The sequence below is a fragment of the Egretta garzetta genome, unplaced genomic scaffold (genome assembly GCF_000687185.1).
Source record: "Egretta garzetta isolate BGI_Z169 unplaced genomic scaffold, ASM68718v1 scaffold641, whole genome shotgun sequence".
Taxonomy (NCBI): Eukaryota; Metazoa; Chordata; class Aves; order Pelecaniformes; family Ardeidae; genus Egretta; species Egretta garzetta.
Window position 1 is genome coordinate 370,795 of NW_009258758.1, and position 25,304 is coordinate 396,098.

General features: G+C 36.5%; 1 protein-coding gene across 1 annotated transcript; it reads left to right on the forward strand.

The window, feature by feature from the left end:
* Positions 1–718: 718 nt before the first annotated feature.
* On the forward strand, positions 719–24,639 carry STAM (signal transducing adaptor molecule). The gene is made up of 13 exons (XM_009649276.2): positions 719–798; positions 6,853–6,928; positions 7,016–7,111; positions 7,650–7,796; positions 8,062–8,152; positions 10,330–10,522; positions 10,823–10,917; positions 12,200–12,288; positions 13,958–14,045; positions 16,654–16,708; positions 17,047–17,200; positions 19,245–19,420; positions 20,617–24,639. Exons 1-13 carry the CDS (start codon positions 731–733, stop codon positions 20,864–20,866), a joined length of 1,578 nt encoding a protein of 525 aa, XP_009647571.1. The 5' UTR covers positions 719–730; the 3' UTR covers positions 20,867–24,639.
* Positions 24,640–25,304: the final 665 nt, after the last annotated feature.

Sequence of the window (25,304 nt, forward strand, 5' to 3'; positions counted from 1 at the left end):
GAGGGATTCTCTGGGGTTTTTTTGAAGTGGAATCTCTTTCTTCTCCACCTACCCTCCGTATTTCTTCCTCTTCAGCAGGGACTCTTCTCGTCCTATTCAAAAGATTTGGAAGAAACAGTCTCAATGGCTTCTCTCAGATTAGCTTTGGTTTAGCAATCTTTATAGCTGAAAAGAGACAATGGAATATATCATCCAAAGCAGATATGAGAATGGGGAGATAAAAGTTTAGTGATTATTAATAAATTGTTGAATCCTCCTTGTTGAGTTGTAATACATAGAAAAGAAATGCAAGACACAGCAGTTTAGTTTCTGAGGAAGTGGTAAATGCAGATGTATCTGACTCTGCAAACAGTGAACTAATGCTTTGGGTATTCATATCCTATTAAATTTTCTAGTTCCAAATGAAAAAAAAATAATCTGTTGGTAGCTATACTACTTTTGTCATATTCAGGGTATATCTTTATCATGTGGGAAAACAATCCCAAAATATATATTTGCTTATGAGTTTACATTAATGGCTACCAGTGAACATTTGAAAATGAAAAATAATTAGGTATAACAGTTTTAATAAAGGAATTTATTAAATATAGGGATTTGTCATGCATTTAGCAATATACAAAGAGGTAATACTGCAGCACCTTCGTTGACAATTTTATTAAATTCTTTAATATTTTAAAATTTGTATTTTGATTTACTTATACTTTATTCATCAGAGAAAGCAACCAGTGAGATGAATACGGCAGAGGACTGGGGCCTCATCTTAGACATCTGTGATAAAGTTGGACAGTCACGCACAGGGTAAGTGCCTTTAGAAATTTCCTCCCTAAACTTTTTAATTTTGTTATTTCAATCTCATGAGAAGAATGGAATTATCTTTTGCAACAGCTCAGTTTAACTTGAATTTATTATAAGTAAAAGGAAAATGTATGGGTTTTCTGATCAAATATTTTGCAGTTTTTCCTTTGGAGATATTAGCTGATCTGTTAAAATCAGGACAAGCAACTTTTCACCAATGTAACAGAATAAATAAACTGGTATGTTTTAGCAGTGTCGCTGTAAACCCAGGAGACTTCATGAGGGATTTTTCTTACAGAATCATAATCCAGGTTGGAAGTGTCTTCCAGAGGTCATCTAGTCCAACCCCCCAGCTCAAAACAGGTCTAATTAGATCAGGTTGCTCAGGACCGTGTCGGGTCTTGAATGCCTCTAAGGCCAGAGTTCCCACAACTTCTATGGGCAACAGGTTTCTGTATTTAACTACCCTCACAGTAAGTAAGTAAATAAATAAATAGTCCTGCAGTCCAATTATGCTTTCCCCTGTTACAACTTGCCTGGTGAATCTTGTCCTATGACTGTGCAGCTCTAAGAAAGAGTCTGGCTGCATCTTCTATGTATTCTCTGATTAATTAGTTGTAGAAAGCAGTAAGGTCCCCTTTTAGTCCACTCTTCTCAAAACTGAAAGCAGCTCTCCATCTCTTCTTATATGTGACTCTCCTCTGATTGTCCTGGCAGCTCTCCACTGGACTTACTGCAGTGCATCAATATCCTTGCACTGAGAAGCCCCAAACTGGACAAAGTACTCCAGATGCAATCTTACAAGTGCAGGACGGAGGGGAAGGATCACTTCCCTGGTCCCGCTGCCTGTTCTGACCACTTGTTTGACCCAGGTTGGTTGCCTTCGCTTCCAGGCTGCATGGCTGACACCTGTCACCCCACAGGACCTGCAGATCCTTTCCTGCGGAGCTGCTCTTTAGGTGGTCAGCTCCTGGCCTTTGCTGGTGCAGACCATCCAAAGTGCAATATGTTGCCCTTGCTCTTGTTGAACTTCATGACGTTCCAGTCTGCCCATTTCTCCAGCCTGTCCAGGTTTCTTCAGTGTATTGATTGCTCCCCCCCAATTTGCTGTTGTCAGCAAAGTTGCTGAGAGTGTACTGCTTCCCATCATTCAGGTTATTAGTGAAGACATTTAGCAGTGTTGGGCCCAGCAGAGATCCCTGAGGGACCCTGCTAGTTAGTGTCTACTAGCGGGAATTTTCACCACTGGTGACAACTCTCCGAGCTTGGTTGGCCAGCCAGTTTTCCACCCATCCATTTATCCAGCTCATATTTCACCAGTTGGGTGATAAGGAGGCTATATGAGTTTCAACTGTTTGTTGAAACTTTGCTAAAACTAAGGTATAAAGCATCTGCTGCCCTTCCCTGTCCTCACCACCAGACCACCAGTGTTTTTGTCACAGAAGGCAACGAGCTTCTGTGTTTCTTCCCCTTCTTTTTAGAAGCTATTGGCTGACATCAGGGCTTTGATAAATGTGCATTTTGAAAATGCGATATTAAATTAAACAGATCTTAATATGGGCCACTAATGCTTCTGTTATCGATTCTTTACTGAGCTCTCTTATAGGCTTTATGCATGCACTTGTTTTTTGGACGTGAAAAGTTAAAGTATTGTGATGGTTTGACCTTGGCTGGACGCCAAGTGCCACCAAGCCACTCTATCAGTCCGCTCTTCAACGGGACAGGTGGGAAAAAAACTTGTGGCTCAAGATAAAGGCAGTTTGATAAAAAGCAAAAGCAAAGGCCATGCACGGCAGCAAAAGGAAAACAAGATTTTATTCTCTACTTCCCGTTAGCAGGAGATGTGCAGCCACTTCGGGTAAGCAGGGCTTCATTATGCATAGCCGTTGCTCTGGAAGACAAAACGTCATAAAAGACGAATGCCCCCCCTCCCCTTCCTTTTCCCTTAGCTTTTATATCTCAGCTGCTGTCATATAGTATGGAATATCCCTTTGGCCTGTTTGGGTCAGGTGTCTTGGCTATGTCCCCTCCCAGGATCTTGCCCCCTCCCAGCCCACTGGTGCTGGTGGGGGAATGTTGGAACCACAGCCTTGATGCTGTGTGAGCACTGCTCAGCAATAGCCAAAACATCGGTATGTTATCAGCACCTTTCTACATACCAATAGAAAGCACAGTGCTATGAGGAAAATTAACTCCCAACTCAGCTTGAATTTGAGTTAGCAAATAAAAAATACAGTTTAAAGACATTATTTCAGTGCGTCTGTAGTGGGTTTTTAGTGTAATGTTAGGCTTTGGAAGTGTTTTAAATACTGTATCTTCAAGCGTTCCCTGTAACAATTCAGGTAAGTAATAGCCTCAAAAAGAGAGTTATGCCATTGCTGCTGTTTAGTGAAAGACTTCTCTTTTAGAGAATGACAGCAAATTCCCACCTGAGACTTCTGTTCCAAAGGACAGGTTTGCAAACAAGCTTATTCCTTGGGATTAGAGATGGTCTCCAGAGGAGTACTTATGAGTAGCATGGTGTATTGAGACTTCTGTGCTGTTGTGTACAACTGTAGTTAAGATTAACAGCTGGCAAGTTGTGAATAATGTTTCATATTAGCCTGTATATGTAAAACTGCATTTCTGCTCCTTGTGCACGTTGATGCTGAGCTTGTAACAATAACTGTATTATTGAAGGGTTCGGTATTCTATTTAATCACTGAATGCATTTCCATAGGCAAGATTTAGTCTCACAGCAACTTAGCCTGAACAGTGCTCAAATGTATGCAGCTGCAAGAGACAGCTGCTTGGAAGTACAGACAAAGCTGGAGATCTTCTGGTAATGTGCAGCTACATTCCTCTGGGACAGCTGGAATTTCTGTTATGATTTGTGGTTTGTTTTGGTTTGGCTTTGTTTTTTTTTTTTTTTTTTTTAATAAAACAGTAGTTTCATCCTGGCTGTGACTTTAACCTTTGTAATATTTACCCGGCTTGTAATAAACTGCCAGGTGACTCATTGCTTAAATTCAGATTCTGTTAAAACTTGCTGATAGTGGGTTTTCTTTGTTTTGATGGATTATGTCATGCCATAGCAAGGTAAAGCAAGACAAAGTTCCCCATTAAAAATTTTAAATCAGATATGCTACACTGTTTGAAATTCTCCTGCAGCTTGTGTTCCCGTGGCAAGGATGCTAGTCTTTGTCACCAGGGTCGACTTTAAGCTTTGAACCAATTCTGCTCCAATACAAGCTGTCTGTTACTGTTCTTGGGAGAAGCTTAGATTATAAAATCTCTGCTTTATGTGTTTTCTTTCTGCCAGTCTGTAAGCTCCATTGTATGCTTGCAGTGTTTATGTAGATTGTCTTATACCTGAAGCCATAGCAGACTGGAAGGACTGTTCTTCATTAAGTGGCACTTTTTGACCCATAGTGTTACACAGCACATTGTCTCATTTAGGTCTGCCAACAACTTGTTTGCATCCAGAGTAATTTTTGGAAACCTGTTATGCTACAAAGGTGCTACATTTTCTCTTAAGATAAATCAGTTATGGTTCAGTAGCAGAATTGCTACTGTTAATTTTTACACTGCAATACCTTGGTTACAGAGAGACAGATCGGTCTTTATGTCTGAACTATCACAACTTCAGTTTTTCTTCAGAGAAGTTAATAAAAATGATGGCTGAAAAAAAAAATTAAGTCAGCAACTGGCAGGAGACACCAACGGTTGAGAAAATAGAAATGTTAATTGCCGCATTCTCTTTTGGGGGTGGGTACTGAAAATTTGTCATTGATAAATGGTTTGTCTATATTGCTGCTTGCCTAACTTTGTCCTGATTCCTTATGGATTAATCACTATGTCAGTGAGTCAGTATTCTGGGTAGCTGATTCTTCTTTGGTTGTTTTTCTGCCTGTTCATACAAGAAAGAACAGTAAAATTGCTTACTTGATAGTCTTCCAAACTAACTTTGGTTTTTTTCCCCTCAAGTTGCTCAATCTCAGTAGCATTTTATAGTCTTTGTAGTGTATGTCTAACAAACTGACCAGGGAGCTCTTTGACTAGCTTGTTTCTAAAGGAGCAAGGAGAAAAACTGAGTCACCTGTGTAGTCTTGAGCCCCACAATCAGTTACCTTAGACTGTAAATGAACAGTACGTTCCTGAAAATATATGCAAATAATACCATAACTTCTATTGTATCTTGCCCTAGTTTCCCCCTACTGATTTGTTATTCCCGCTCACTGTGCTGCCTCTGAAATTTTGATTGTAGAATCATTGGAGCAGAACTGCGGCCCGATATTCGTGTAGCATGGTCTGGAGAGATGCCTAATAAACAGAATGCTTTTCTCATGGGGTGTGTGGCTTCCCTCTGATTTCTGCATAGTGTTTCCCTTTCCCATAATTTACAAACTAAATTGTATGATGAATTAAATTGAATTAAAACCAAGGATTACAGGTCTGTCTAGAATAGGGATTCTTAGTCTGAGTGACTAAACATTGGCAAGCCTGGATATTTTTTTTTTTTTTTTTTTTTGTGTAGATGTAATCAAAAGATTTTTTTTTTAAACATTTGAGTATATTAAAACATTAACACTCAATTATTGATAATTTCTGTTAAACACATGAGCAAATAGATATTTTTTAAGGCATTTTTATGAATTACCAAGGGGTTCCTTGTTGCTTTTTTTAACTTTTCAAAGTTGCAGTTGACACATGTGGAAGATCATTTCGTGTTACTTTATTACTTTTTAATAAGACTTTAGATTCTTTAATAAAAAAATCTTAGGCTAATGGTCTTGTTCCTGACCTGCTAAGCTCTTGATCCTACATCCTACCTTTATAAGTACTGGCTTAACAATTAATGGGCATGCTCTTTTTTTGTGCTTGCACTCATATCACATTGATAGTCCTACTCATAAATTAATAGTTAAAAAAGCGCAGTTATTTCTGACAATTTTAGCATGTATTCTGTCTCAATTAAAGTGAACATATGAGAAGTCTTGGATAATTAATAGGTAACAGGCAGTGCTTGCCTTACAACTTTTGTTTGTAATAATTGGTTATACGAAGGTGTGCACAGAGTGATATGTAGTCTTGCCATGTGACCGCATTTTCTATAATTAGTACTACTAAATATGAAGTGGACATTTCTGTAAAATCTAGACACTGCCAAATATCATATAGCCAAGCAGTGGTGTAACTTATACCTAAGTTTCATGTTAGTTCTTGGGTATCAGTTCAATAGAAAAATAATTTTGCTTCCAAAAAAAAGTTACTCTAAACACTCCAGATATGCATTAAATCTCTTAGTTTAAATTTACCTTATCTTTTCCTCTTTTCCCTACTTACCCTCTTTCAGGGTTATCTTGTCAGGGCTATTCAACAGCTAATGCTTCCACCACCTTTAAAGACAGAACAAAATAACAGAAAGTCACACAGATTTTAATATGCTAAACTGTGTCTGAAACTCCCATTCAAATTCTTTCTTAAATTTCCTTTTCACATTATCTCTATCTACCACAACCTAGGTAAGACTTGAATTCTGTATTTAATTGTTTTGAAACTTTGATGTAAAATGTCTAAAATTTTTTTTTTGCACTTGCTGGTTCATTGCATATCTTCTTTATAAATGTTATTTTGTAGATTTAAAGAGACTCTGAGGAACATAGCATGGAAATTTAAAAAAAGAAAGTAGCAAAAGGGTGTTGGTAATCAGTATGTAAGCAAATCTTTGTGAAATACAGAGGAGTAGGTGCATGCATTACAGAGAATTACAGTTCTCTAATTGTAAGGGATTTTACGTGTTTCTGGAGTATTTACAATAATTGTCACTAACTACAAAAGGTAATGTAACTTGCTGAGAGATTTTGATAACTTAAAGCTAGCAGTCCTACAGATAGAAATGGCTGCAACTGTTAATGGTGTTAATTTTTTTTTTTAATACTGCACTTATAAGCTACTAAATAATTTACTGATGGTGTTTGGGAAAGCTTGCTGTATGTTAACGTTGTTGTGCATTGTCATGTGTGCAATAGGAAATATTAATTCTATTCCATTTTTTTAAATGTCTTGTGGTTTTAGGCCTAAGGACTGTCTCCGTTCTATTATGAAGAGAGTGAACCATAAAGATCCCCATGTTGCTATGCAAGCATTGACAGTAAGTTCTTTTTAATGTTGTGCTTTTCATTCCTGAAAAGTTATATTGCAAAACATCTTCTCTGAGTTTTAATCTTTCTTTCTTTAGCTTCTAGGAGCATGTGTGTCAAACTGTGGTAAAATCTTTCATTTAGAAGTCTGTTCAAGAGATTTTGCCAGTGAAGTAAGCAATGTGTTGAATAAGGTAATGTATTGCATTGATTTAAACAATTCATAAAAAAGCTAAATTAGACAGAGAATTGGGGTCATCTGAAAGCAGAATGGAATCTACTTTTAGAAGACTGAAAATTTGGTGGTGGGGAAAGGATACAAGATGTTAGGAAGACGGTGGCTGTGAGAAAGAACTTCCTGAATGCCTCTCCACACAACGGTTACTTACGTATTCTGTTCAGGGAAGGGTATGGTGTGGTATGTTAATTTATAAATATACAAATGAACTTTCACGTTAAGTAACAGCAGTGAAACACTAAATACAGATGTGGTGAAATGGAGAGGGCTTTTATATAACCTTGTTTTACTCTATTTTGGGCCTAGTACGTGTTGTACAAACACAATGCTGGTGTACTTTCTCCCTTTCTAATAAAGACATCCCTTAGTGATACACTTGACTTCAGAATAAAGTGTCTATATACTTTAGATTGACAGTAACATGAAAGTATTTGGAATTAAGGAATTCCGAACAGAGTCCTACATTATTTAACTAGTTTCCACTGTGCTTGCAGGGTCATCCAAAAGTTTGTGAAAAGCTGAAAGCCCTTATGGTGGAATGGACTGATGAATTCAAGAATGACCCACAGCTTAGTTTAATATCTGCTATGATAAAAAATCTTAAGGAGCAAGGAGTTACTTTCCCAGCTATTGGTTCACAGGTATATTAATTTTTGTGATTGTTCTTAAAGGGTATCACAAATTCTTTTTATCCTTAGTTCTGTATTTTACAGTTTGTAGTCTTGAATTCTATAATGTGTTTGGCAAATAAAATTATGTCTCTCTTGTCTTAATAAAACATTCCTTTGAGGCATGAAATGCTCTGATTTACTTTAGATTTTTATGTTGCAGATGAATACAAATCAAAATGGTGAACTTTATGTCAGTTTTGTTGAATTCATTTTTACGTCTTTCACTTTTGGCTAGGCTGCTGAACAGGCAAAAGCAAGTCCAGCTCTAGTTGCCAAAGATCCTGGTACAGTAGCCAACAAAAAGGAAGAGGAAGATTTAGCTAAAGGTGAGTGCATTTATTTGCTGACCTGATGAATGTGTTGGTAAATATCAAATAAAGCAGGAACAAATGTTTTGCTTCCTTCCTCTATGTGAACAGTGTATTTGTGGATTGTGGTTATGATTTCTATTCCTTTCTTTTTGTACCCTTCCTTGGAGGGTTAGAGATTAAAACTATTCTATGGGTAAACATACAAAAAATTCCTGGATTTTACTTTTTTCCCCTTGCCAAACTGAAACAACACAGTAAAAAGAAATCTGCAGTCTCATGTTAAGGACATGCTCTGCCATGGAAACGTGTTCTGCATTTGGGTTTTCCCTCTTCCTGGGTCAAATGAAGCACATTTATTTGCAATTTAAACATTTGATGGGAGGAGAAAATAAGGGTTATGGTATAAATTGTATGCAAAGTTGAATTTGGTATTTTGGGTGTAACTTGGTATTACTTTAAACTTTTATTCTTTTGAGTACTGCTTCTGTAGTGTACTTCAAGCCTTTGATTGCTGTAAGCATAAGGGGCTGTTAAATGTCTCACTGCAGTCCCAGTAAACAAAACTAGGATGGTTTCTTTTGATTTACTGTTGTACTAAGGTATATTTAAAGGTCTTGGAGTGGTTTGATCTCTATGGTCTAGATACTGGTTTTGAGGTCAAACTTCAGCAATGTAAAGACATCAAATGTCAGCCCTTATGTGTCGCATGGCTTTGGGCGTAAAGTTGTAACACTATATGAGTGAAGTTCTTGCACTAATGGTGGATGTTTGCAGTTTCTCATCTTTAATAGAAATTTTTTTTGTTTAGCTGTTGTCTAATGTAACATTGATTTATTTAAATCACCATTAGTCCATCTGTATATTTTACTGATAGTTTCTTCAACAGTTGACATGCCAAAAGTCTTCTTTTTAAGGGATTTGTGTCTTAAAGGTTCAGATTCTGCATGGGTTCTCTGATGTTTGTTCTTTTGGTTTTTGCGTCACACTCTGTCCCTTCTTAACTCTTTTGGGGTTGTTCAGTCTGGGGAAGAGAAGGCTCCAGGGAGACCTTATTGCAGCCTTTCAGTACTTAAAGGGGGCCGATAGGAAAGATGGGGACAATCCTTTTAGCAGGGCCAGCTGTGACAGGACAAGGGGTAATGGTTTTAAACTAAAACAGGGTAGGTTTAGACTAGATATAAGGAAGAAATTCTTTACAATGAGGGTAGTGAAACACTGGAATGGGGTTGCCCAGAGAGGCAGTAGAGGCCCCATCCCTGGAAACATTCAAGGCCAGGTTGGGTGGGGCTCTGAGCAACCTGATCTAGTTAGCGGTGTCCCTGCTCACTGCAGGGGGGTTGGACTAGCTGACCTCTAGGGGTCCCTTCCAACCCAAAACATTCTATGATTCTATGATTAAACATGATCATTTTTTTGACAAACTTGGAGTTTAATATGAGTGAAACCTTTCTGCTCAGTCAAATTTAATTGAAAATGACCAAGAAATGTAAAATTATTCAAGGAATGATGTCTAAGCAAAAATATTTTTCTTAATTGTGAATTAAGGAGGCACTTATTTACTGTGAGGGTGACTGAGCACTGGCACAGGTTCTCAGGGAGACTGTGGAGTCTCCATCCTTGGAGATAAGCAAAAGCTGTCTGGACATAGTCCTGGAAAGCCAGCTCTAGGTGACCCCGCTCGAGCAGGGGATTGGACAAGATGACCCCCAGAGGTACCTTCCAACCTCACCCTATTTCTGTGATTCTCTGATTCTGTGAATTTAGGCTAAAGACTCCTGATCTAACAGGGAAACAATGTGTACCTGAACAGCTGTATCTTTTTAATGTTTCAAGCAATCTGGAAAAGTTGAACGTCATGTATATGCTAATAAGAATGTAAATACATCAGTTCAAGATAATAGCAGTAATGTTATAATAAAAAATGGATCACTTCACTGAGTTATCCCATTTGTGCTTAAGTGCTATTTATTCATCCTGTCCATGTTGAAAGCCTGAGTAAATCTATGGGTAGAAATGTGTTCTCTAGTTGTAAAACATCTTTGGTTTTTACCCTTATTTCTGAGTGAGAGGCAGAAGTTGATTATGATACAACAGGAATGGGATTACACTAAAAGTTTTCATAGAATTAAATTTTCGTATTACTCAACCCATTTTTATCGGGAATTTTCATGTGAGTACCTCTTCTTTTGTAGCTATTGAACTGTCACTAAAAGAACAAAGGCAACAGCAAACAACACTTTCCAGTTTGTATCCAAGCACCTCAAGCCTTTTAACAAATCACAAACATGAGGGCCGAAAGGTTCGTGCAATCTATGATTTTGAGGCTGCTGAAGACAATGAGTTAACTTTTAAAGCTGGAGAACTTATAACTATCCTTGATGACAGGTAATTTATACAGAATGCCTATTAGAAGTATATTAGACTGTAAAAATAAATTGAGAGTAATTGTATCTTCTATGTAGAAGCACATATTGGAACACAATTGCAGTAAAATATATTTACGTATTACTATTTTAAATACAAATGTAGTTGCATAAAGATTCTTGTATAAAGATTTCTGCGTATATACAAATCATATTTATGTACAAGTAATATAAGTGTCTCGTACAGTGCAATTCTTAGGACAATTCCATGTGATTATGGGATTTTTAATTTATGGGGTTTTTAATTTTTCTTTTTCTTTAGTGATCCAAATTGGTGGAAAGGTGAAACTCATCAGGGTATAGGATTATTTCCGTCTAATTTTGTAACAGCTGATCTTTCTGCTGAGCCAGAAATGAGTAAGTAACACTACATTATGTATACATGATAAGCCTTGCCATAGCCCAAGGGAGATTTCTGTAGTGATGTACTTTCCTTCCCTATTTCCTTTCCATTATGATAGAGTTCAGTTGCAAGTTAATGTGATACTCTAAGTAAAACTGAGGAGCCCTTGCTGTGCTCTCAAAAACAACAGTCATATCTTTATGTGTCAGACCAAGGTTGCCCAAGCTGGCATCTGCTGAAAAATATGATGCTGTCTACTCCTGACTTTGTCAGTAGCTTCCCTGAGACTCATTTAGTGACTCCATTGACACCTAGATAAATGTAGGCAACAGCAGGTTTTTTTCCAAATTTCCTTTTTGCCTGGCTGCAATGATACCTATCTAATCAAGGAAAAACTGAGGGCCCCTGGCCAGATGGGAGTCAGAGACAGATTACCAGGGTCCAAACAATTCAAGAAACCTACGTACTGTAGGTATGTACGTGCGCATAATGGAAGGAATTTTTTTTCTGCATACTGGTTATCTTCTTGTATCTATTTATATCAGTCTAACCTACTCTAAATATTTACTAAAAAATATTAAATATTAGACAAGGTTTTCAGATGCTAGAACTGATCTCTGTAAATCTGATAGGTTTGCAAGATGACTCTCCAGTGATCTCAGTATGAGCGTGCCAAGGGTATGAGCAGGTCAGCAGAATTACATGCTGTAGGAGTCATTTGTTCTATGTTAAGACTAACTGATAAGAGTAGTATGATAACAGTAGTATTTGGCAGCTTTTTTTGTTGTGGCCTCCGCTACAGAGGAGTGACATGCTTTTGCAGGTACTATTTGATAGAGAAGGAATAAAAAAATTTGAGAACTTCTGATTCTATACTTTCCTCTGCAGAAAGGAAGGCCCCAGATTGTCATAGCTGTTTTTACCAGTTTTCTTTTAAACCTGACTCATTAGCCCTATTTCTTCCAATTCTCTCTTAGTCTGTTTTCCTGATGACTTTTCAATAAACATGTCACATGCAGGGAGACTGATAAAGACATTTACTTGCTAAAACATGTTTCTATTGACCTTGTGTGAACCGATGTCATCTTTTATGAGATTTACAGATTTGTTTATGAAAATTGTTTAAGTCTATGGAGCTGTTTTTGGCCTTCAAAAGTCAACAAAATACTATTTTTTTACATTTTCATGGTAGATGTTTCAAATGCAAAGAACTTAGGAAACACACTAGCTGTCTTACATTTATGTCATCATTTTGTTTGGTTTTATTTTATAAAATAAAATCTGTTTATCTTACAGTGAAAGCTGAGAAGAAAACAGTGCAGTTCAGTGATGAAGTTCAAGTAGAGACAATAGAGCCTGAGCCTGAACCAGTTTATATTGATGAAGTAAGCATGATACGAGTACTGATTTTCAACTGCTGGTACATTTAAATCTGTGATGTTTAACCTTTTCATCCTGTACCTCAAAACCAATTTGAAATATTGGGAGAACATAATCAAAAAGAGAATGGGAGGGGAAAGTTGATTTAGTTAAAAAAAAAATAATTCTGCAGTGTTCCAATTTGTTCATGTGTCTTGAAGTTCTTAAGAATTTCTGAAACTGAATTTGGAAACTGCATTCCGTTCAGGGCCCTACTCCAGGACTGTACAGCTGTTCACCTCCAAACTAGAAGCTTGGTAGCTTGGTTGGAGTGATGCGTTTGCTTTCAAGTTTTGCTTTAAGTACTTCGTGATACCTCAGAGATACCCATCTTGAGTGCTGGCTTAGATTTATTTCCAGTATAACCACCACTGTCCTCCCCCAGTCTGAAGGATCTCTTTTCTTCTCTGAAAACTGTGAGCTTTTTGTTGCTTTGTAAGTAATATTTAGTGAGATTCGCACAATCTCACTGCAGTGATTCTGCAAGGTTCCTGGGAACTCTCAGCCCAGGATGTTTTTTCCTGCTTTTTTTTTTCTTGCTTTTTTTTCCTTTCTTTCTTTCTCTCCCAGGGGGCTTAGAACTGTTCTCTTCAGAATTTTTTGCTTTCTCTCTCATGACCTTCCATTTCTTTATCAACTAGTGTTCTGTCATTGTTTTTTGAAATGAAAAATCAGTTACTGCCTTCCAAAAGTCCTGTTTAGTTCCTGCCTCAAAGTAGTTTGTCATCTGCTGATCTCAGGCCTGCCTTGAGGTGCCTTCCAGCTTTTGTCTTCTGTTATATCACGTCAGTTTATGTTTTAGTGTCTTGTTTTGTTTTTAAAATTATCATAGTATAATTTTTAAGAAAGTAGTCCATTTGGCTTCTTCCTGCCTTTCCTGGGGTTAAGGAGGAAAAAAAGGTGGGTTTAGTTTCCACTTTGATACAACCCGATCTCTCTGATATAGGTTGTATTAAAGTGGAAACTAAAACCATGTTTTATTTGATAGTGCTCAGCTAAAAAGTGATTTTTACATTTTAATAATTTACATACAATGTTTTGTTAAGCAATTTAATTTGTTCCAAGACATACTTTTCAAAGAGTTTATGGCTGTTAATTTTCCACCCTTTGTGTTTTTATAAATGGGTTACACTTAAACTAGTTAATCAAGGATGACTTATTCTGAATTCATGCGTGTAACCCCTCCAAACCTCATCTTAAAAAAACCCTTTCATATACGTTAGTAATGACATTGCTCATGTGCTGATAGGCATTATACACTTAAAAAATGCAGGATAGTTTTTCAGTTAATTTAGTTTTAAGTACCCATTTCTTTTTAAAGTACTCTCTTGATGTATTCTGTTAAAACAGTTGCACTAACCCCACTAGGTGGTAGTATTGCATATGTAATAACTAGAATGGAAAAATAGAAGCTGCTCAGAAAATACTGAAGGACTTTCAGGAATAAAGGGGTGTTCTGCGCATTCCACTTGTTACTACTAGTAATTTTTATCATTTTGCTTTTCCTTGTTCAAGCATCTTCATTCCTGTGAAGTAGCATGTATGATTTGTATTAAGTTAGTCTAGATGATTTCCAAGTCCCAAGAGATCCAAATGGCTATTATAAATAGCTGCTTTAATTTATTATCCTGAAAGAGTAAAATGGACCAACTCTTGCAAATGTTACAAAGTGCAGATCCATCTGATGACCAGCCAGACCTCCCAGAATTGCTACATCTTGAGGGTAAGAAAATCTCATGGGTTTCTTTTTTACTCTCTAGTAATTACCTATATCAAAGTAAGTTGAAACTATGCTGAAACTACTTCAGCTTCATGTGCACACCACAAGCATGCCTGAGAAACGTGCCTGAGCTGCAATTATCTTCTCACTTCCTGTTAATCACATCCTGTTTCCTACATCTAAGAGTCCAAAGTGCAAAATTTTAACGTAAAACAAGCCCACTCCTCTCTCAAGGAACTATATTCCATATTATTTTCCTTTTTGAGACCCAGGAATACTTAATTCAATCTTATTAATCCATCTTCTTTTTCCTCCATAGAGTAGCACAGCATGAGTTGCAAAAGGAGTGTAAGAAAGATTCCATGAGAGGAAGCAGAAATACTGCTGAGACTTAGAATAGACCTGTGCGTGTCCCACATGCTTTTCACTCACATAGGGCTTTAATATTAGCAAATATTAAGAGTGCTAAAAATTAGACTAGTCCTTTAGACTCAAATTACGCAGACTACCTCTTCAAAGAGGCATTATAGACCATTCTACCTGGGTAGATAGATGCAGCAAAAATTTTGGAAGGGGGCTTTGGAGAAGGAAGTAGAGAAACTTAACCATTATGAGACAGAACATTGGCTTAAATTAATGATTCAGATAGGACCAGACTTTGTTAAGAAAATGGAGATTCCGGATCTATCTAGTAGTTAATTGGAAAAAGTGCATAAGCCTGTAAGCTTTTGGATATCTCCCATCTTTCCCCACCCATCTGGTTCATCATACCTGTAAATGAATCCTGTTTTAGGAACTGCACATCAGTGATGTGTATGCATGTTCCACTAAAGCTAAAGGGGGTAAAAAGAAACATGAAGGTTTTTATTCTTTCAAGTACCAAATATAGTTATAGAGGCTGTTGTCTAAGAAACAGGCTGCATATATCTGGTCCAGGACAGAGGCAAAAAAATTAAAGGTATGCTTGTCAACCAACCCCCAGATGTGGTTAACATTAGGATCTCCTTTCAAAATGCATTGAGACATTATCAGAACAATGCTGAATTTTGTATTAAACCATAGGACTACTCCTAGAATCTGAAACCTGTAGTGTAGTCAGATGACTCCCCAACTACCTACAAGAGCACTTGCCAAACACATGGTTGTGTATAGTTCTACAGTGCTGTATTGAAGACTGTACTTGCCCTACACTCAGGTAGGCCTTGGGTAACTACTATTTTTGGCATAGTTTCTGGGAATTCTGTTACAGATGTGTGTTGGATCTTGGGTTCCTACCAGTGGTGGTAGATCCTGATCAACATTTGACAAAAAAACCCATTTTCTTCTGCCATCCAGATGTCCAGTTACAAATATCTTTAAATTGGAGAGCTCATCCCAATACTTTCAGGAGCCTGGGGTTTGTGGTTGGCAGCAGTGCCATCATCATGTTAGCATACAGACATCTAAGCAATCCTTGTCATGCCTTTCACCAGATTTCGAGTTACATATAAAAATAGGCAGAACTTACAGCGGGTTTTACATCTTTCCCCAGCATTTCTGCCAATGTGTTACTGATCTCAGGTTCAAAGAAGCAGATGGGTGCCTTTCATACAAATCCTCTTTCACCTGGAGTTGCCTTCAAGTAACATCAGTGATGTTCCTTCACCCAGCATGGTCCAGAGGCTTTCAGGACCTTCTGCATCTCTTAATTTGGGAAAATTGGGAGTGAAAACAGTGTTCTAGTGCTGCTGATAATGCATTTAGGTCATCTTTGATGCCTGAATCTTTTTTTCTCATCTCTCAGTTTGAATGTTGAATGGCTCTTGGGATTAAACACGTCTCTTAATTAGTAAATAGTTCATTGCCTGGATAAATGGGCACATTTTGCATTTTGGAGTAGAATTAGACTGTGGTATCCCTTTCAGCTTCTTTGTCTGTTTATTGTACATTCAAGAAACTTTCTGTTAGGTAACTGTGGTTTGCTTGGCAGTTATATGAATCCCATGTCTTTGTACTGAAAGTTGGCAGGGGGGGCATTTTTGTTTATTTTAATGTTTTTCCATTCTACTTCTAGTAAGTTTTTTTTTGTTGGTTTTTGCACGTTAGTGATTTGAAAAAGCCCTCTTTCCCCAATTAGGATTCCAGTAGGATAGCAATGAGCTGGTTTTGTGTTTGATGTGCAGATGATTTGAATTGTTGCAACCTGTTTTTCCCTTCATTGTTTTGTAGTAGTGTTAGTTCAGCACATGATCTAGGTTGCAGGGGCAAATTTTCTTCCTTGAAGAAGAGATCACCTTTCAGACTTACCTGAACTTTTTTATGCAGAATAGTTTCAGTTTTACACTCTCTGGATGTTAAATGTGTTTTGTTTCTCTATATTTAATTTTCTTTTTAAAATGTGCTTTTTAAACTGTACCACTACTGAAAATCTCTGCTGTATGTCATTCTTAAATAGTTCATGACACTGCCTCTGTTACTGTAACTTTTTTGGCATATGGATTATAGTAATGCTTTAAAAAAAAAATTCAGACTAGCATCTATGCATTTCTATCTGATATTTTTTTTAAAACTAGTTTCTGACTTGCAGGATGGGAATCTTTTTTACTCTGATTTTAATGTCTTTCTATTCTAGCAATGTGCCACCAGATGGGGCCTCTCATAGATGAAAAGTTGGAAGACATAGACAGGTAAAAAAGTACATGTGTTTTGACTCAAATTAAGATTCATTCATAGAAAGACCGCTGTTGTTACCCAATGATATCTTAATCATTTCTGTGAATACTGGCAAAGAAAATAGGGGTACTTAGTAGTAGCTTCTCACCTGGGAGGAGGTCTGAAGATTTTTTTTTTTCCTAGTCACATAATATTGTATAGTATTGTACTGTTTGACATTATGGCACTTGTCAGACATCACTTCACAGGCAGAGTATGTTGCTTGTCACACCTTATGAAAGTCTCCCTGTGTTGTCTGTACTGGACTGAAGTTATCTAAATCATAGAATAAGCTATAAAATATATTTTCTAGGAAACATTCAGAACTTTCAGAGCTCAATGTTAAAGCAATGGAAGCTCTTGCTTTGTATAACAAACTGATGAACGAAGACCCAATGTATTCCATGTATGCAAAACTACAAAACCAACAGTATTATATGCAGTCATCTGGTGTTTCTGGCTCTCAGGTATGTATGCAACCTTTAATAGCTATCGACATTACCTAGTACATACTGAGCTGTGGTTGATTTCTTATAAATTATTGAGGCTAAACAGTTTTTCACATGAGCTAACTTTTTTTACAAAACTTTCTCAAATGTTTTTTTTACCATATACTTCTCTACATTATTAAAATAAATATATATACTGATATATAAAGGGTGGTGGAGCATGTTGATTGCAAGTAATAATTTATTTCCTATTTCTGCCCTGCTGTTCCCACCCTTCCCCCCAAGTTGGAAACATCTTTTTATGATCTTTGTTACCTTAATGCTAGGTTAAAATCATCTTGCTCCCTCAGAGATAATCTCAAATGAAAGAGCAGTGTTTTCTCTCAACACAGTATGTAAAAAAAACCCCCAAAACCTGTTTGTTTTCAGCTGCAAGCTTTGAATATTGTCCTTTTTCAGGTTCTAGCACTATTAGTTCTTTTCTGTTCAGTTCTTTTTGATCAAGGAAAAAGCCCATCCTGTGCTTTGAGTTCACATAAAATAAAAAATTAAAGCTGCTACGCCTTTGCATTTCTTTGCATGTCAAAGAAAATAAAGAATGAAAGGAGTACAATTCCTCTTTAAGACCATGCCCTCCCCACCCTAAAATCACTCTCTCCTTTTAGTTTCCTTTTTTTGAAATATCAGTGGAGAGCATTTAGCATTTAAATTACTGAAGTTAAAAATTACAATTCTTTCATGGCAGCATTTCCATGTAATTGACTGTTATCTCTGAGTAGGTCTTTTAGCTTATTCATATACTATGATATTTTTAAAAGGTCTTTTAAACATTTAAATGTTTAATTCTATAGTCTAATGCACACTTGCTGTATTTTTTTCCTGTTTATAGGAATATGTAACATATCAAACTTTTTTTCAATAACGTATTTGCTTTTTGAGTGAGTAAAAAAAAATACAAGCCAACTTACTAATACCTACTCAGTGTTATATAAACATTGAAGCTGATTTAGGTCTTTTAGCTTCCTACAAACTTTTACTTACTTTCAGTGTCTTTTAAGAAGAGGATGTATGTTTCTGTGGTGTCATTGAGAGGAACATTGTCTTCCATTCATATATGATAAGCAATCATGTTGTGACCCTATCAAATAATTTTAATGTTTTATAAATGGGCATGTGTCTGGGGATTCGTAGAGGGAGAAACTGGATTTTAGGGTGAAGATGAGCCTGAATAAAATTCTGAAAAGCTAGGAGGTCTCATGCCTTTGCTGCCTTCTAAATTCTTTTGTGATATTGATGAACCTTCTATAAATATGTCATCTGACATTCATGAATCTTACGATAGGATGGCTGTATATCATAAACTTACATGAACTCAGTTGTGCATGAGACCTGGTAATTTCTTCTAGTACTTTATGTTAAGCCAAACAATTCATGATTGAACAAAAGTGTAGGGCTTAGAAATTTAGTCTTGACACTTCTACTAGTGAGCTTTTCCTCTAGTTAGTTGTAAAACGGTGCCTTATTTTCAACTGAAATTTTCTTAAAACCTTTTTTTTCCCTTCTGCCCTGCTTAAACAATTTTACAATGGCAGTCTCAACAGTTACATGAAACGATAGGCTAATTAACAACATGAAAAGAATACATTCTTGGCTTTCCATTTTAATGATTCTACTTAGTGAAAATTATCTGGGCATCAGAAAGTATTCTGCTTTGGACTGCTATTTGTTACGTTATTTAAATCCTTCAGTATTTTCATTCAAAAGTAGAAGCTCTTAATTAGCATGAGTGATACCCATTAAAATAAAATTTGGAATACAAGTTTTCCAGTAAACTATCTGACCTTTTTGGTACTGGAGCCTGAGGTTAGAAATGTAAATAGTGTCCTTTGAAAATCTGTCAATTTTGTCATACTGCATCACTTAATAGAAGACAATCAGTTGCTTTCTATTAAAACATCTGTAATAAAAGGTTTGAGAGACTGTCTTTAAGTTCTAAAGTCAGATATTAAATACCACATTTTCTTGTATTTTATTTTTAATGTTCCTGTATTTAACTTTCTAGGTTTATCCGGGGCAACCTCAAAGTAATGCATATTTAGTGGCAGGGAGTGCACAGATGGGCCATATTCAAGGCTATAATCTTCCTCCTGAACAACTCTCTTCTCTCAGCCCAGGCACGGTTACTCCATCTGCCAGCTCAGTACTGCCTGGTCAGCCCGCACAGACATCTTACGCAAAGTAATTTTAAGTATTTTCCTATTCAAGTTTAAGGCAATTTAAAGATAAAGGACTACAGATAAAGGAGATTTTCTTTTTTTTTCTTACAGAAATGTAATTTTAAACACAACTGAAAGGTACTTCAGTACAATTATTTCCAGTGTGCTTTTTATGGGTGTTGTGTATTTGGTAGAAATGCCTGACAAATTTCAAACTTTTCTGTTGTTTTTGTAATTATACCTAGTTTTTACTTTTATATATAAGAACTATATAAATTTTTGTGTATATATATATAATCATTTTATATAAAAGAAAAATTAAAGAAAATTATATAGGCATGTCTTTTTGGTTTTGGGCTTTTTTTTAGATAACTTAAAATGTATTTAATGATGAAGGTTATCTGCTGCTCTGGCTGGCTTTGAATAACTTCTGAGATAGTGTTTATTGTATTGGGTTTTTTTTTCCAAATATCTTACTGTGGAAGCATTGGGAGAATTCTGCTCATTTTGGGAAAGAAGTGAAAGGTCTATGAACACTTACTGAAGCTTATTTAGCTTTCCCGTATAAAGGAGCTACAAGTGGCTTTCTCTTTTGGGTAGATGCCCAAAGTTGTTTAGCTTTGGCTAAGCTACCTATATTGTGAATTTTTAAATTGACCTTAAGAAAAGATTAGGGTGGGTGGGTTTTTTTGTGTTTGTTGGTTTTTTTACTCTCTGTGTAATGTATTTTTTTTTTAATAAGGTTGGGAGAGACATCCATCTTGAGTTATTGAAGTATTTGTTATTCTCTGTCCCTCAAAGTAGGGTGGTAAGACAGATGTTGATAAAGTGAATTTCTGCATACTCCACCTGACTTGTTTTGCTATTTAAAACAGTTGGCTGGGTTTTGTTTGTGGTTTGTTTTTTGTTTTTTTTTTTTTTCATGAGCAGAATGGAAGATAGATGGTATTCGATGTTGTACATTAACATAAAACAAAGTATAGATTCACAGTCTAGTTTTTAACCCATGGGAGGTGCGTTAGGTGCATTTAAATCTGAGGAGTGTGAGAGCTTTAATTGGAATATTCACTGGCGATAGTTTTTAATATTCAAGGTGTCCAGAGTTAGGAGACTTTTGTGCTTATATATAGAACATCTGAAGAAGCAATAAAGTGTTGCTGTTCTGTTGCTACATTTTTTGTTAACTCAACTTTATTTTTATTTTTTTTTTTTTTCCAGTGCAATGGTTGGATCTGTTGCTGGAAATACTTACTCTAACCAGGCTTCAGTGTATAGTCCACCACCTGCTACTGCTGATGTTGCTGCTTATCAGAATGCTGGAACTAGTATGTCCCAGGTGCCAAACTATAACTTGGCATCGACACCTCTGCCACAGACAGCAGGCAGTCAACAAGCACCTCCACAACAACCACAGCCTCCGCCACCTCAACAGCCACAGCATAGTTACTCACAGAAGGCTCTGCTATAGGATCCAGGACTTCTGATTCCTAATCTTCTTTAACCTCTGCTAAAGGCAGTTGGCAATTCTATGAGTTTCTTCCTTTAATCTCTTAAACTTTGTTTATCCTCAGCTTAATAAGAATCTATCTTGGTGAACAAGTTCAATTTGCACTGACTTTTTAGGATTTTTTTTTTTTTTTTTAATTTTGCAGAGGAACGGATATATTTAGGACATTTAATTCCTTTTAAAATGCCTAAAAATTGGTACAAGATTATTTATGTCTGGTAAAATTGGCTAGTCTGTGAAAACTCAACACTTGCAAACTGTTGTGGCATATATGTTATGTACATATAGTGTGTGATTGCAGTAGTGGCCATTTCGTATAGCTATGGTGATCATGTGAATATATTTAACACAATGTTTAAAAATAATTTACTTTACTATTTTATTTTAATCATGAACTGACAACCATGTTTCATACTTTTGTCTAGTTTTACAACAGATGTGATGTCTTTTTCCAATGCCGGAAAAGCAGTAATTCTGCATATCATGGTTACACTTACAAGCTAAGGTCTATATATGAATTTACAAACTTATCTGAGTCTAGGTTTCACTACTGCTTGAACTGAACACAAGTGTATCATGACTATTAGATGGCTTGTCTACCAAAGTAAACTAGTTAACTAGTAAGTGATTTGGGGGGATAACAGCAAATTATGATTCTGCTTCAGATATAATGAATAACTTAAAACTGCTATTCAGAGGCTGCTAAACATATCATGGGACCATGCAACAGATCAGGATCTTGCATTTTATCATGAGAAGCATATAATTTATTTTTTCCAAGTTGTTTTTTTACAATAAGAACCAGAACTGTATTGTATGTGTGTTGGTAGAGATTACACCAAAGACAGAGGAATTGAGTTGGAGCAGAAACGATGGAGTTTTAAACTGGAACACACAACATGAATAACACTATTTTATTCAAGTCTTCTCAATTAGAACATGGAGAATCATGGACATTTACATCACTTTGCTGAACAAACCTTCAGGGCTTTATTTTATCTCTTGTGGCCTTGCTTAGCAATTTGTTCTGTTTACTGTTCTTACACAAACACTTATGCCTTAAACATCGGTTTCAATTTCCAGTTGTACCATTTGAGTTTGTTAGCCCTTCTATAGTACGAGTAGTTTATGAGGCATCTTATTTTCGTTCGCTTTCAGGTTACTTTGAATTCTCTTCTGCAGCAACATGCATTAGCCTTTTTTAAACCCTTGCATTTCTCAGTAACTTAGCCAGGTGGCTCTTTAAGGCATGATATCTTCTTTCTACAGCGGAGGTGCTGCAAAAGGAACTTGGTGATGGAAGGCAGCATTTTAGATGTGCCTGATCAGAGTTTCTTGTACAATGACTGTTGTTACTTTGCATTTGTGTTCAATCTGTTAATGCATCCTGGTTTCCTCTTACCTTTTCCAGCGACTCTAATTCCAATTAGAGCAATACTAGGTGGCTTCAACATCAGATCTGTGTTTTCAGTCTTGTTATTGTGTATGTCAGAAATTGTTTGCTTTTGTGTACTATATTTTAGTGTGATGCTTCTGGAATTAAATGTTGCAATTGTACATTATACTATTAGCTGACCTCAGTTATACCATACACTCCTGCATCTGTTCACGGTTACCTAACATGCCTTTGTTTCACTGTTCTAATAGACACTGTTAATGCTTTCAGATTACTACTTTGCATAACCTCTACCTGGGGTGGTTAAAAAATGTGCCCATAGCTGATGTGTTCCAGTTGGGGATGTTCTAGCCAGCTGGCTGTTTTGATACTAGCATTTTCACGGGTTTTTTTTCTCTAGAATTCTTAAGTACCCTTACAAACCGTCATTACTTCAGTACTTGGTGTCATCACAGAAGTCTGTGAAATCTGAAAGGAAATTACTGAAAAAAACCCATTAATCCAAGATACTGTCATAGGTAATTTTAATAGATTGAAGAGATGATTTAATTTAGAAAAGGGCATGTAGTATAATTTAGATAGTGTTGTCTGTATGCTTTAGGTACGTTATTCCAAAATCAAAGCAGCAATGTGTATAGAAGTGTATAATTTCTACACAAACGTGAAAATAACTTTTTACTCCGTAGTTCTTAGGCCCAGATTTGAGGAGGAGCTCAAAGCATCAAAATAGTTGAGCTGTCATTGACTGTTTGCATTCTTAGGCTTTCACATGGAACTTGTATGGAACTTGTGTACAGAAATGACTCCCCAAAAATACTTTTATTACTAATTTGTCTTTGTTTTTAGAATGTTTGGTGTCTTCTTTCCTTAACACATAGAAATGCCTGTTCCTTGTTTCTCCTTTTAACACTGAAAACTTACACGTACCGTAAGTTTTTCTGCCTTCCAACTTACTTATTTTGGGTATTTATCCATCTTTAAGAAAATTAAAATCACCTTTCATTTGTGTTCATCGTGACCAAAAAACACTTTCTAAAATGCAATGCCACTATAAAGTCAGTATAATAAAAGTTTTGAAAAAAAGATGGACACTTTTTATTTTCCTTCATGCCTTTATTAGTCACTGCTTTAACGTTATCTCCGGTCAGAAATTGTGAATTTGAGTTGACTTAGAATCAGTTTTCATTGTCCACAACTGGTGCAGTAGATCACTAGATTTTTAGGTTCAGAGTCATAGCATTTCTATTGCATCCTACGTTTTCCATTTCAGGTGCAATTTTCAGATTAAATTGAATTTGGAGCTGTATTGCTTCATGTTGATTTTTCTCATTTATCAGCAAAGATTATTTTGTTTTCTCACTCAGTTGTGTCCCATATGCCAGATACTCTAAAGCAATGCCTCCTGCTACCTTGCTAGGTGCTGTCATTGCGCTAATTCCTTCACTCACCCTCTCGTATCCTCTCTGATAACTTAGCAATTCTATTTCAATTCACCTCCTCTCAGCTGGTTTAGTATCGTGAACCTGGAGATGCCATTGCTGGGGCTGCTTCTGCTGTGATTTTTTCTGAGATTCCTTGTTTATGTGTTGTTTTGACCAAGTTCTGTCTTACTATGGTATTGAACACTGAATATGGGTGAGAGGGGGAAAGTACATGTACAGCTACTGTATGGAAAAACTTTTTTAGCAGAAGTATCAGGAATTTAATCTATTTGAAAGCTATGAATCCCCGGAAATGATAACGTTATTCATGTTCTGATAGAAGACCTAGTTTTTTAATGTCTTGTTTCTTTACATGTAAATTGTCAATGAAAGGCTAAAATGTTTTCATAATGCGTTGTATTAAGCTTTGTTATTTAACCCTTTCATTAAGGAATACAAAAATGTTAATTAATTCCAGAAGGGGTATTTTAGTGGCTTGTTTATCATGAACTGGAGCAAACTCTGGAAAGTGCCTTCTGTGCATTCCACTTCTCTAAACAAAGTTTGTTTACCCTTTCGTATCATCTCAATTTAGGTGGGCATAACAAAGATGTCAAGATTTACTGTAAAGTATCCTAGGAAAAAAATCCTGAGGCAGCATTGCTACGCTGACATCGTGGCAGCATGTTCCAGAGTGCGCAGTTGCAGGAGCGGTCACAACGTATTTACCCACCTCTTTGTTAACTGGTACCCATGCAGACATGTATTTAATGTCACCAGCCAAAGTACATATAGACAGCAGTAAAACAACAGTAAAGGGGACAAAATATAAGAATTAGTGCATGCTTCTCAACAGGTGTGGAGCAGCATGTTGCCCTCATGGTACAGTTACTATTCATGAATTTGGGGGGAGGGGGGGAAGAGTAACCAGAACTTCGGAGAATTCTGCCAGATTGGAGATGCTTAAGGAGATAAATTTGCTTTTAATAGCATGTATGTATTTTGGCGATCAAACCTAGGCTGCTATTGTAGTTCTCTGATCTCATCTAGATGGCAGGAACATCAGATTTACACTGGAGAACTGCTTAATACCTCATTCTCCAATTTTTTTAGTATTTTCTCTAATATCACTTACCTTATTTTTCACTCGTATTTCAAAAATGTCTGTGCAGTCTTTACATACAAAGGTCTTACCTTACTCCTTGTCTGCTGGGTTTCACAGAATGAACAAAAACCATCTCTAATTACAGCAGCTACAATGGCACTTTGAACTACGTCACTGCAGCTTCCTTTGGAGAAGATGCATATATCGGTTCTGAAGAGCAAGGGAGCATAATTTTTCCAGTTAAAAGTTAGAAGGAGGGTTTTGTTTTTTTTTTTCTAAAGAAAAAGGTAAAGTAAAAGTTACAGAAACCTCCATTTCTACAAAAACCTCCATGGCTAACAGCAGGCAGAATCATTTTTTACTTTGTTATTCGATCATGGTAAAGTTGACTGACTCCACACTACAGATACTCCTTTTTCATTTCCAGCTGCGGTGAAGAATGTTAACCCTCATGCGTATTCTATCCAACACCACCGT